The 13,454-nt window shown below is 39.0% G+C and overlaps 2 protein-coding genes across 2 annotated transcripts; one reads left to right on the top strand and one right to left on the bottom strand.

The window, feature by feature from the left end:
- The first annotated feature begins 252 nt into the window (after positions 1 to 252).
- LOC104596468 (peroxisomal adenine nucleotide carrier 1-like) lies at positions 253 to 7,411 on the top strand. Its single transcript, XM_010257644.3, has 5 exons — positions 253 to 725; positions 5,084 to 5,315; positions 5,643 to 5,789; positions 6,648 to 6,808; positions 6,903 to 7,411. The coding sequence occupies exons 1-5, from the start codon at positions 583 to 585 to the stop codon at positions 7,192 to 7,194; spliced, it is 975 nt and encodes a 324-aa protein (XP_010255946.1). The 5' UTR covers positions 253 to 582; the 3' UTR covers positions 7,195 to 7,411.
- A 3,050-nt stretch (positions 7,412 to 10,461) lies between these two features.
- LOC104596467 (Pentatricopeptide repeat (PPR) superfamily protein) lies at positions 10,462 to 13,405 on the bottom strand. The gene has a single exon (XM_010257643.3). The coding sequence runs from the start codon at positions 13,258 to 13,260 to the stop codon at positions 10,882 to 10,884; it is 2,379 nt and encodes a 792-aa protein (XP_010255945.2). The 5' UTR covers positions 13,261 to 13,405; the 3' UTR covers positions 10,462 to 10,881.
- Between the last annotated feature and the right edge of the window lie 49 nt (positions 13,406 to 13,454).

The raw sequence follows: 13,454 nt of genomic DNA on the forward strand, positions 1-13,454 counted from the left end.
ATGAAGGTACGTGACGTACGTCCACGAAACGAATCCACCCTGGAAGAATCGTCTGATCGTCCATCTAGCCCGGCCCATCTCCGTCCAGCTCGCCCCGCCCGTGAAGATACGCTTCTTCTGCCTCTGCGTGCCTCGTTCTCGAATTCTCGCTAAAAGACAAAGAAGACCCGTGCCCCAATTTTCAACCGAGGCACCGCCAAAGCCCATTCGACTGACGCCGTTAGGGTCATTCGCGCTGAGTCATCTCATCTCACTCACGTTTTCCCTTCCCAATTCCCCATATAAATAACGATGCCATTGCCAATTTGTCATGCCACCACTTTATAAATATGTATTGTCTGTGTTCCTGTCATTTTCAGTTGCTGGTCTCTCTCTTGCATTTGTAATTTGTATCTACCCTCTCCAACTCGCCTACCTCCTGAGAGAGAGACCAACCCAAGATTTCTTTTGTCCATCATGAACGTTCCGACTCGCTGAGATTCTCTTCATTTTTCCTTCGGAACCCAAAATTGCGGAAATCACTGGCCGTCTCTTCCTACAAAATTCTCGCCTTTTTTTCTTGATTTTCTCGAAATTCGTCAAATGGCCGTTAATCTCGAATCCATAACAGAGGCAACTTCGGGAGCCATTGGAGCTCTGTTAAGCACAACAATTCTATATCCTCTCGATACCTGTAAAACCAAGTACCAGGCTGAAGTTCGAACACATGGTCAGCAAAAGTACAGGTCGGTGTTGATTTTTTCTCTGTTTTCCGTGATCTGGGTCTTGCGATTTTTAAGTGCTTCTTCGTTTATATTATGGTGGCTCCTCGTGAATATATGATCTTAGTTATGTTGGTTTTCCTTTTTATGAGGTTCTTTTATGTTTCTGTTTATCGTGATCGGGTTCTTTATTTATATGTCCAAATTTACACCCAATATATATATATATATATATATATATATATATATATATATTTCATTTTTAAGTTTCTACAATATTTAGATTGTTTTTTGTATGCAGCCTTATTTATTTATCTATTTTTGTGCATGGGGCCTTTTTCTTTTCTTTTCTTTTTAAAATTATAATAACACTATCTTTTCAAATTTTTATTTAGTTTGCCTTTTTTTCTAATTTCCGTGGCTCCATGAAGCCTTCATTTATTTTTGTTAATTTATTCGATTATGTTTGCAAATTATAAACCATGAGGCCATAGTTTGCATCCATTTGCACAAGGTGCACTCCAAGAGGTTTTGTGACAGCTTATAGTTGTATTTGGAGCAGAAAGTGGGACCTTGTTTGCATATTTGGTTGGATCTATTAGTTTCTTGCTTATTACTATATTGATCCTTTTCAAACTCCAGTTGATGCTTGCACACAAATCTGTAAAGTAGATCGGGTCATTTGTTCCTCTGCAAGAATTTGCTTTTTTCCCCAGTAGTCTAGAGTAAAGAAGGTCAACTAAGATCTAGACATTCTGTAAGAATTGTGTATGCATTATTTGTTGAATGCCCCTAGATGGTCAATATTATGGTAGAAACTTGCTAGAGAAGGGATTGATAAAAAAGTTAGTTAATCCAGTATCCGTTGACATTACTGATAAAAAAAAATAAAATAAAATAAAAAAAAACTTATTACTCCAGTCCAATGCCCACTGACATCAAGTTTGCTCTCATGGTTGGTGTCTAGCTTTTTGTTCTCCTTATCTTAAGAAAGCAGCTGAAGTTCTTAGAGAGCTTGAACACCGCCTTTTAAACCCATTAGGCATTAAGAGAAATTGTAGTGAGTTGGTTGAATCTCTTTTGAGGAGTAAGGAGTTTGTTGTCTAGGTATCCTCAAATGAGTTGGTTCCATAATAAGATCTTTCCAAGCTCTACCAGAAAAAACCGTTTATTCAATTGGGGTCCAACCGCTTCACTCGACACCTGGCTCTATTAGTTCACTCTTTATTGAACCTTAAGGTGCAAAAAGATGAACTTTGTAGAAAGACAGTTTCCTGTTGCAATCCGGCTACAGTATTGGGCCAAAATTCCTGTTATCGGATTATTTCATTCTGGTTAAAATCATGGGTTTCACTTTCTTTTGTATGGTTCTTGAATGGTAATAAACCTTATTTGGCTTTCTGTTGTAGTTTTGTGCTTTGGAGATGGCTTATTGATTAGACAGTTTGCATGCATGCAACTATATATAAGCAGTTCATTATGTCCTGAAAAAATAACAACTGTTTGTTATATTTTTCCTTGTAAAGTTTTGGGAAGTCAATGTTGCCATGTAATGTTAGCTGATCCCAAAACTTTGGGATTAATGCTGAGTTGAGTTGAGAGTTGAGACTGTTACCATGCCATGTGCCTAATACTGGGTTTGCAAAGCATGTCCTTTCTCCATTCCAAAATGTATGCATAAGATATCTTCTCTGGGCTCTTGTCATGCTTATTATTTGATGTTATCTGATGAGGAATGCTCACCAAAGTTCTTCACTTATTGCTCATTGATGTGTTGATGCTTCTTCAAATGGAGAGCTTGTAAGAATGATATATTTCCTAGCTCTTAATGAAACAAATCATATCTTACATTGTTCATGTGAAAAAAATTCGTACAGTTGCTTATTTGACTTGTTGGAACTTCAATTCAATGCCTTTGCCAAAGTATAATAGGTTTTTGTTTCTTATGTAAAAGGCCATAAACTGCAATCATGTAGGGCAGGGTTGGGCTGATGAAGGTTTTGACCTGGGCTTTGCTACCGCTAATCGCCTAATCCTTGTTTTTCTATATGCAATTTGCAATGCCACCTGAATTTGCAATGGGGCTTTTGCTTGATGCTGTGAGCGCTTATAAGCTTTTAGTCTTTGGTGATGTCTAAGGCAGGTCCTTGGTGGCTGGAATTGACAAGATATTGATTTTTATGATTTTATCCTTCCAGTTCCATATTTTAGAACTCAAAATGGCTTGAGAGAGTGGTCATTTCAAATCCTGGGGAGTGGGAGCAGGATCCAAATCCAAATATTCCTATAAATCAAACACAACCTAAAAGATTGTGGTTTTCCCTCCTTTTGTTGTCTTATTCTTCCTTTCCCTCCTCATATCCTTTTCCATTTGATGAGTAAACTAAATTCTAGAAAAGGTACACGACTATTTTTGTAAGAGGCATCTGGTTTTTTTTTTTTTTGCTATTGTTGTGGATTTGGGATGAAGGTATTGAACCAGTAAAGATATAGATCATTTTTGGAAGGAGCCATAAAGGAAATGTTACAGTAAAGTTATATGGTGATAGCAGTATCTTCATCACGTTACAGGAGCTGTATCTTTGGCTTAGAATGTGTATGCTTTATTCTCGTGGGTTTTAAGGTCCGCAAATACTCTACTAGATTTTCTTGCTAGAAGTAGAGCATCTAAGCAGGATTATATTGGGGGTCATATTCCCTAGGTTATTGATGATTGTTTGGGCTGGGGTGACATATAATGTGCAGGTGAGCAGCACAAGGATATTTTCTCTTTTTCTGTTACCTTGGTGACAACTTTCTTTTGTATTTGTGTACTCTCTTGTTCTCTTATTAATAAAACTACTGATCTGTTATTGATGAGGAGAAAAATTGAAAAAAAAACATTGCGTGGTGATTGATCTAAGAAGGAACATGTTTTGGTCAAATGCTAAAATCCTACTTCAGATACAATACAACATAAGACTAGGATGCACTTGCCTGATGCAGATGTTGAGTCATATGTGCGATGCAAGTAGAGTACAAATATTATATTGTGCCAGGTGATGCATCATTCTTTTGCAGAAAAGGTCTAATTGGGGATGCTATCTTCCTGAGTGCCTTGGGTTATGCCAGTATTAAGTTCCAACCAATAATATCATTCTGGACAACACAACTCTTCGGTCTCTGGGAAGAATTTCTGCAAGAAGTTTTTATAAGTAATATGTTGGGGTGTCTGGTGTAGAGGAATAAATGGCCTTTGGGAACTGTACCAATCCATCTCTATGAGGTTTTGGTCATTTTCCAGTAAAGATTCCAAGGAAGTTGGTTTTGGTGATTCAAGGGCAATTGGAACTGTGTATTGATGACTGCAAAAAGAACATCCCCTGGTTTTCAAGGGAAGTGATCCACCTTTTGTGCATTTTCATGTTTCTTTCTTGCAGACCTTGTGTGGTATAGTAGGGACTTTCTATCTTTTTCCAACTGTTTTGTTAATCTTTATTTTTTTATATATTTTCATATGAAAAAGGTCATTTGTTCTTGCTGTTGATGTCAAAGAAACATTGTAAGCGGAAGCAAAGAAGGTTATTTTCTTGAATGAATTGATACTTTACTTCTTATTAAAAAAATGTTTGCTATTGTATCATTGAGAAAGGAAATAGAACTTGCATAGCTTTTGCAACTTTTTATATCTTCAACCCTGAACGTTAAAGCTTCTGTGCATGAAGACAATGATATATATATATATATATATATATATATATATATATATATATATATATATAAGAAACACATGTTGGGAGTTCTCTTGCAGTCTGGGCTAGCAGGGGTAGACGGTCTAGAAGGACTTCTCTCTTTAAAGTTACTACTTTTTCCTGAAATATAATCTTGCTGCATCCTGCACTATATTTGGTTAACTCTGGTTCTATATCTCTTAATGTTATTTGGTGGATGATACTTGTGGTTTTTATCTTACAAGATGGCATTGCTTGATGGAAGACATTTTGGATGGGTTCTTACTCTTCATTGCTTCTCTCACAAAAATAGAGAGAGAGAGAGAGAGAGAGAAAGTTTTCATTGCTTCATTTCTCTACAGGGCTATAATGTTTCATTCACCCAAGAGTGTATAGTGTAACTACAACTGGTCTTTTCAGAAGTTTTGTGACTTGGATTTTTGGCCTTTGTCTTTTGGAGAGCTATATATTTTATTTGACTCTTCTTTAGCAGAAGTTGTACTTTGTTGCCTTCTCATCTCTCTGAACTGCTGAATTGGTCTTGCTTCTCATGAGTGGAATATAGTCCACGATCTGGAAAGTATGATAGATGGGCTAATAGATTAGCTTAAGGAAATAATTAACCCCTAATATTTTTATAATGACTCTTTTAATTGATTGCAATTTATATAGGAACCTCTCAGATGTTCTGTGGGAAGCAGTTTCCAAAAGACAGGTTCTTTCATTGTACCAGGGCCTTAGAACCAAGAATTTGCAGTCTTTCATATCACAGTTTATCTATTTCTATGGGTATAGCTATTTCAAAAGGTTGTATCTGAGGAGGAGTGGAGCAAAGTCCATTGGAACAAAAGCCAATTTGATTGTTGCTGCTGCTGCTGGGGCTTGCACTGCCATAGTGACACAAGTAAATCTTTTTCTTATCTATTTGGTATTGCACCGATTTTTTTTATAGCCACAGTTCTAGTAGTTGAACATGGACTCTGATCCCAAAAATCTGATAACTCATGGTATCTGGTTTTTTAATATTCAAAGTTGGCATTTTAATGTGTTGTGCAGCCTACATATACATAGCATGATTAGGATCTGTGGTTGGTAACTCAAATGTGTAATTCCATTTAATATTGACTTGCACTAGATTTGTTATCTGGGTGCTTGACGCCCATTATTGAGATTCTATACACCACTACATTGATATCTTATTTTTTCCCTGATTTCTGATTTTACTGTACAGCCCTTGGATACAGCATCATCAAGAATGCAGACAAGTGCCTTTGGGAAATCCAAGGGGCTTTTGGAAACCCTTTCAGAGGGAAGTTGGAGTGAGGCATTTGACGGACTTGGCATCTCCCTTCTTTTGACGTCAAACCCTGCTATTCAGGTAGTCAACGATATCTTTTAGTTATAGAATGCTTATGCTGGTTGTCTGATTGATGTGTTCCCTCTAGGAGACGAATCGGTAAATACTTAATGCAAAATGTTGACAGTTGACAGTTGACTCCTAACCTGCATTTTGTCTTGATTTTTATTGTTGGTGTATTAGATGCCTTTTTTTTTAAGTTTCAAAATAACTTGATACATTAAGGGGGTGTTTGCCAATGTGCATGATTTTGTTTTTCAAAACAAAAACAACTGTCGCATCAACAAAATGAATCATATTGCTCAACACCCTAGATGATCATGATAAATGAGGAATGAGGAAGATTTTCTTAGATGGGACACGTCAAGAAGGGGCGGAGACAGGAAATTTTTATGGGGGGGGGGCAAAACTTATGGATGGGCCGTAGGGGGGCCAACCATTGGGTGAGAAGTGAGGGGAGGGAGGAAACTTAACATAGATAAATGTATTCAGTGTGCGGATTTCTGGACCATAGGACTCCCCTGGGTCCCTCCTAGCTCCGCCGTCATCAAGTGAGGGATCATTTTCTCTCCACATGCAATGTGGTAAGAATACGTTTGCTAGGTGGTTAATATAATTTATTGTAGTTATGGTATTTGTCTATAATTTGAGGATGGGCCTTGGCAAACAGTTGGGTTGCTCCATTGCGACCTGGATGACCAGGGTTTGGTTCAAATCTTGAAAACAGCCTCTCTATTTGCAGGGGTAAGGTTGCCCACATTGGCAGGAGCCTTGTGCACTGGCTGCTCTTTTTATTTGACTATAATTTTTATAGAGAGAATTTTGTTTGTAGAGAAATGGAAGTTGAACTAAGAATAAAATATGAATTACGTGATGCAGTACACTGTATTTGATCAACTGAAACAAAGAGTTCTGAAGAGTAAACAGAGCAACAAAGCAGGTACAGAGGCGTCCCAGGAAGCCCTTTCTGCTTTCTCAGCTTTCGTGTTGGGGGCTGTCTCAAAGAGCATAGCTACCTTCTTGACGTATCCAGCAATCAGGTAACCCAATAGTTTCTTTCAGGACCCTTCCTCCAAAGAACTTGGTTTCAAATTTTCAATACATTGAATTCATCAATCTCCTATATTTGGACAGATGTAAAGTCATGATCCAAGCTGCTGACCAAGAGGAAGATGGGACCAAGGAAGCTAAACGGAAGTCCCGGAGGCCCCGTAAGACCATGTCGGGTGCACTGTATGCCATCTGGAGAAAAGAAGGGCTCTTGGGCTTCTTCAAAGGATTGCAGGCTCAGATATTGAAGACTGTCTTGAGTTCTGCTTTGCTTCTCATGATCAAGGAGAAGATTACCAAGACCACATGGGTCTTCATGCTTGCACTCCATAGGTATCTATTGGTTACACGGACTAGACTAAAAACCGCTCAATAATAACAATGGTATGGTGTCCATGGATTTCTTATAAATAATGTGGCTTTTGATGTCGACGACCCAGAGGAAGAATTTCTAGAATTGTAAGCCAAATCTAATCATTCAAGGAGGATGGAAAATTATGTCGACAGATGTAGTTTTCTTTTGTTAATTGAAGTCATGGCTTTTTAGCCATTTTGTTATATTTGAAGAAAATATGCAATCCTCTCTTCTTCCATCTCTTCTCTGGAACACCCTGTGGTGTCAATCAACATGAAATGGTAGGAGATTACCACCGCCATTGACCACTTGGCGTGTGGTGTCTGATGAATCCTATGCCTTGAACATTTGCTTTGGTTTTTTTGTTTTTGTCGAACAAGTTGCTTGCTTGTAGCTCAATAAGAAGAATATATATTGTTGATGCTGCGGGTCAGTTTGGAAAGAGTGCAAATACAATGTTTCAGTGTACATATTTGTATTTGTACTCTTGCCAAACTGAACCTGCTTTACACTTATGGGTTTAGCACCACCCGGGCATCAGACAAGCTCAACGCTCAAATATCAATCTGTTTGTTTCCCTTTTGTTAAAAGATCTACAAACCCTGTCGTTCATGTTCTAGCACAAAAAGGGTCTAGAGGAGTCTCGTTCTTTTTTTTTTTTTGTTTATGTGCCCAAAGTGGGTAGAAGATCATTTGGGTCGAGAGGGGCTGTATAGGTGCATTGCGGTTTATCTGCGAAACGTTTTGTACTATTTCTCTTGAAAATCGGAACAACGTTTATTATTGCTTTTACTAGACACCATATAAGCTGAACAGTAAACATATGCCTCATCAGAGAAAGCATCAAAATGATTTTCCCCCAACACGTGAGATTCACACAAACCAAGAAAAGCTTAGCAATTTTGAATAGACCCTTTGTCTCCTGTAATCTGTTTTGTGTTTAATGAAATTTTTGTCATTTTAAGTTTTTAACCAGAAAACAAAAAGAGAAAAAAAAATGTCAGAACTGTTTTGTACATTATCTTAAAAGATTAATGTGGTGTTTGAAAACGTGTTTATTTCGTGGATGGACCATTTTAGTCCACGCCAAGGGGTGAACACACTGTTCGATTGCTTGTAGGTGGAACTAATGTGGACTGGCTCTGTCCACACCCCAAAATCTCAGCAACAATTTCTCATGTCTATGGTCGGTCCACACTCCATTTTTTATTCATTACTTTTATACTCATTTATAATAAATAAAAAATAAATATTTATGTTTAATATATATTAAATATTCTCTCTATATATTATACATCATATATCGGATCGGGTCTGAATCGGTTCAACATTAGGTGGAACTGGTTTCGAACCAATAGTAATTGGGACCCTATATCAAGACCCAAAACCGATCCATCAGTTCCAATTCTTAGAACCAGAACTGGCCCAATCAACCCAACCCATTGATAGTCCTAGCCACTATGGGTGTGGACTGGACCAATTTACAGTCTATCCACAATTCAGAACAGTTGTGGACTGTTGTGTGGTGTGGATTAGTCCACACCACCCAATTTCTCATCCATACTACAGAATACCCCCTAAAACTCCCATGGCAATGGACTGTCAACATCATGGAACAGTTCAAATCCCATTATTTGTATGAAACAATTGACGAATTACATATATGAAATCTCTATTAGAACTTATTGGACTGGTACAGCTGAGCTCACCCAATGGATCATTTGTGAATGTCCCTGACCATCTTTGTGATGTTGTTTTACCTGTATTGTAACAAGTCAAGATGTGTAACTATTACATGTATTGGCATCAACTGTCCATAATAACCATATAAATGAGAATGGTGGTCCATTTAACATCCTGGACAACGACACCTAAGGCTGTGTTTGGAAATAATGCAAATGGAGTGTAAATCCTGATTCATGGTAAATTTGCACTCTGGTTCACTTTTGCCTATGTTTGGCAACATTGCATTTATATATTGACAAATGACAAAAAACACATTTTTCAATGCACATATACATTGATAATGACATGTAAAAGTACATCAATAAAAAAGAAGTAAATTTGCAGTCAAGTGGGCTTTTGATAAAAAAAGGCATATGATTTATTGGAATTTGTGTTTACATCCATTACAGCTAAAAGTTTGCTTGGTAAGAAGGTAAATTAGTCGGTGAAAAACTAACCCAACTTTACAATTTATATGGACCTTTTTACACTCTACATATTTGCATTCACACTTAGTTGCATTGTTTCCAAACACAGCCTAAGGTGAGATAGAAAGAGAGAAACTTCAACTTGACTTCAGTTGTGTCTACTACAAAAAATCAATTCTCCCTTCACGATACATCAATACTTGCTGCCCAGAGTGTACTTTTTCCTTTTTTAGCATGGGAATTCCATAGAAATCCATGTAAAAGTAGTTATCAGAAAAATTAAATGAACCGGTTATGGTAGTTCCTCTTTGTCCTGAAAAAGATAAAAACGGGAGCACTTGGGATGAAAAAAAGCTCCAAAAGGCCCTCCAGGCCTCCCCACCCTTGTCCCTTAAAGTTGGAAAGCACCTTCCTCCACCCCCCTCCCCCCATAAAAAAAGGCTAATATTTCTATGAGTGATAAATATAAATGAATGTTAAGCAAAGTGGAGAGAGAAACTTCAACCTGAATCAATCACAAGAATATTGTAAAATAAGAGATCTTCCAATGCTAAATTTAGCAGAAAAAGCAATCTGATCTGAATGTTTGACAGCAAAAGATAGTTGCATCATCAAACAGTAATCAGAGAGTATTTTCCGGTAAGAGTCTTAAGGAGAGCCACTATTCAGTTCTCTGAATCCATGGCCAACATAATAATACCTTGAGTTGCTCATATAAAGGCCTCACCAACAATACATTCAAAGATAGCTGCTGATCAAAAACAATTATGTTGATGATTGTTAACTAACTATTTTCAATTTCAACCAATTGGAAACCTAATTTGTTAAATAATGGACGCCATTCACAATGGTGTGCAGTTGTGCATTCATCTGCTATTGTACCTGTACAATACCCATAGAATTTGGAGAACCCAAATAAAAAGGTCCCATTCTAGACTTTCCAGTTCCTAATCAACTCCACACATCTTGCATTTCTATATGTTGAGTTTGACAATCCTTTCCCCAGGTAGCATTAGCAGAGGATAGTTAAAATGCCAGCCTCATACCAACACCCCAAAAGCTTTCAAATAACAAATATTTCTGTTGAGTTCCCAGCTTTGGATCAAAGATAGCACTGAGACATGACCTTGAAATTGGAGGGAAATATTCTTATTAAGTAATGAAATGACCTCCACCTCCAGTGAACATTTCAATTGATAAAGATCTCTCTAGTCCATTAAAATCAAGGCGGTACTTATTTCTTCCCCCCACCCTTCCCTCAAGGCAAAGTATTATTGAAATCAATGATGGGTCTAATATGGAAAGTTTTTCTCACTACTGAAATCAATAATTGGTATATTTAATTACATGCAACTTTTCCCTCCTGTAAGATCAAATTCATGCATCAGCCCTGATGCCCTACACATGGCCAACAAAGAATGCAGGTATCCATCTCTTCAGATATGATGTTGCAAAACTGAAGAATAGCTGCTTGGGGTAATAAATCCATCTCAAATGCCAAAATATAGGATTTTCAATGACCAAGATGCCTATCCCACTTAACCATAAAGATCCTTTACCAATAGTCTCCACAGGAACATACCCCATCTTTAAAATGATGAAAGCGGTTTGTGTCCCTAACAAAAATTTCTCTCCCTTCAAAGCTGGATATAAATTTTATCACAGTGTGGCAGTCACTGCAGATTCGAAGGTTCTTGATTACTCGAAGGGGAGAACCTGGTGGAGTGTTTAGAAGCCCAAAACCAATGGCCAATTTTTCACTGTGCCCACACAAGAATTGCTCCTTGTCATGTTCCTCCACGTCTTGCAATACAAAGTTGGTAATTGGAAGTTGACCTGACTTCTTCATTTCTATAGTCAATCTTTCTAATCTCATTATGATTTGGGTTATCTGTGGGTGTGATTTGTCCCCTGCCAGAAGCATGTGTACCTTGTTCTTGACTTCAATCCAACTGCAACCAGGGTTCTTCCTTAAACCCATGTCCTTCATCATATCCCGGACTCTATCTACTTCACTCCACATGCCCTTGGCAGCATAAATATTAGAGAGAAGAACATAATTTCCAGGATTACTTGGTTCTAATTTGAAAAGTTTATCTGCAGCAGTCTTGCCCATGCTCACATTACCATGAATTCTGGAAGAACTAAGCAAAGCTCCCCAAACACAAGCATCTGGTTCAGATGGCATCTTCTTAATCATGTCATAAGCCTCTTCTATCCTTCCTGCACGACTTAGGAGGGTAACCATGCATGCATAGTGCTCCATTCTAGCTTCAATGCCATGGTCTTGGGACATACTATTGAAATAGTACCATCCTTCTTCTGTTAGACCACGCTGGCTACAAGCAGAGAGGATACAAGTGAAGCTTATGAAATCGGGTGTCTGTCCACTCCTCTGCATCAAATCAAACAACTCCATAGCATCCTTAGCCTTTCCATGCATAGCATATCCACGCACAATTGCATTCCAACAGACCAAATTTCTTGTGGGCATTCCATCAAAACATTTCCGTGCATCTCCAATTTTGCCACACTTGGCATACATATCAACCAAAGCACTACCAACATATACATCAGAGGAAATCCCCCTCCTAATGGAGAAGCAATGAGCTGCCTTCCCGTGCATCAAGGCTGCAATGTTGGCACAGGCAGGAAGTAAGCATGGGATTGTTACAGAGTTGGGTTCTATTCCAGATATCTGCATCTCTCTAAAAAGCTCCAAAGCTTCAATATCCTTCCCATTTTGTGTGCAACTAGAAATAACTGATGTCCAGGAAACAACATTCAATTCCTTTCCTTGGGCCTCAAATTGCCTAAATATCCTCAATGCATCATCAACAAGGCCATTGCGAGAGAGTCCAGCAACTAGAGCATTGCATGAACCCAAATCCATTTCTGACATCTCATCAAACACTTGCCACATCTCTAACGTGTGACCACACTTCCCATACATATCAATGAGTGCACTAACCACACACTTGTCCGATCCAAGACCCTGCTTGATTATGTTACCATGGATCTGAACTCCCAGTTTCACATCCCCTAAGTCCCCCACTGCCGGAAGAGAACAAGAAATGCTAATACCATCAGGCTTAAAACCTTCTAAATGCATCTTCTGGAACAAAGCCACCGACTCAGCTGAGAAGCCACTATGGTTACACCCGGCAATCAAACCGTTCCAAGATATTGTATTGGGTTCCATCCCTGAATCCCTCATCTCAATAAAAAGCTCCTTGGCCTCACCTACAAATCCTTGTTGAGCATAACCCGCAATAATAGCACTCCAACTAACTACATTTCGATGTGTCATTCCATCAAAAACTTTATGGGCATTTCTTATATCACCGAATTTAACATACATGTTAATCAGAGAGGACTGTACAAAGGGATCCGAAGCAAACCCGGTCACGTATGCAAGACCATGAACCTGGCGCCCCATTTCGAGGGCCGATAGGCCCACGCAGGCCTTGAGGACGCTAGGGAGGACAAAATTGTCTGGCAGGAGGCCATGGGAGAGCATCTGAGAAACGAGGCGAAGGGCCTGGTCAAAACGATCGAATTTCGAGAAAGCTGATATAAGAGTGGAGAAGGAGAAGACATCAGGTTCGGGAATTGAATCGAGCACCAGACTTGCTTCATTGAAATGGAGGTGGTTCGCATAGAAAGAGAGAAGCTTGGTAGCAAGGTGAGCGTGGTTGGAGAGCCCTGTTTTGAGAATGTGGGCGTGAGCTTGCTGGGCTTGTAAGAAAGAAGCTGTGGCTGGGTTTAGATGGTTGAGAATGGCGTAATATGCAGTCTCGATACGCGGGATAGCTTGCCTTGCCATGGCTTCCCTCTGAACACTCCATCGTAATAAGGAAAATTTTGAACACCAACGGTCATCGAACGGATACAAGACCGGATGGTCCGGCTCCCTCAACTCGGTACGAACCATTAATGAGTGGACCCTTGACCCGCAATATGGTTTAATCAGGATCTTTCTTAAGTGGGGTCATCGTGGGACCTACCTCGTATTCTTGCCACGTGTTATTTCAACTGCCTATTTTGCGCACGGTTTCTCAGAATCGGAAGACGACGTTATACTCATCCAGTGTCTTGATGGACGCCACGTAGGAGTGGGGTCTGGGA

This window comes from Nelumbo nucifera, chromosome 1 (genome assembly GCF_055504915.1).
Source record: "Nelumbo nucifera cultivar China Antique chromosome 1, China Antique-T2T, whole genome shotgun sequence".
Lineage (NCBI taxonomy): Eukaryota > Viridiplantae > Streptophyta > Magnoliopsida > Proteales > Nelumbonaceae > Nelumbo > Nelumbo nucifera.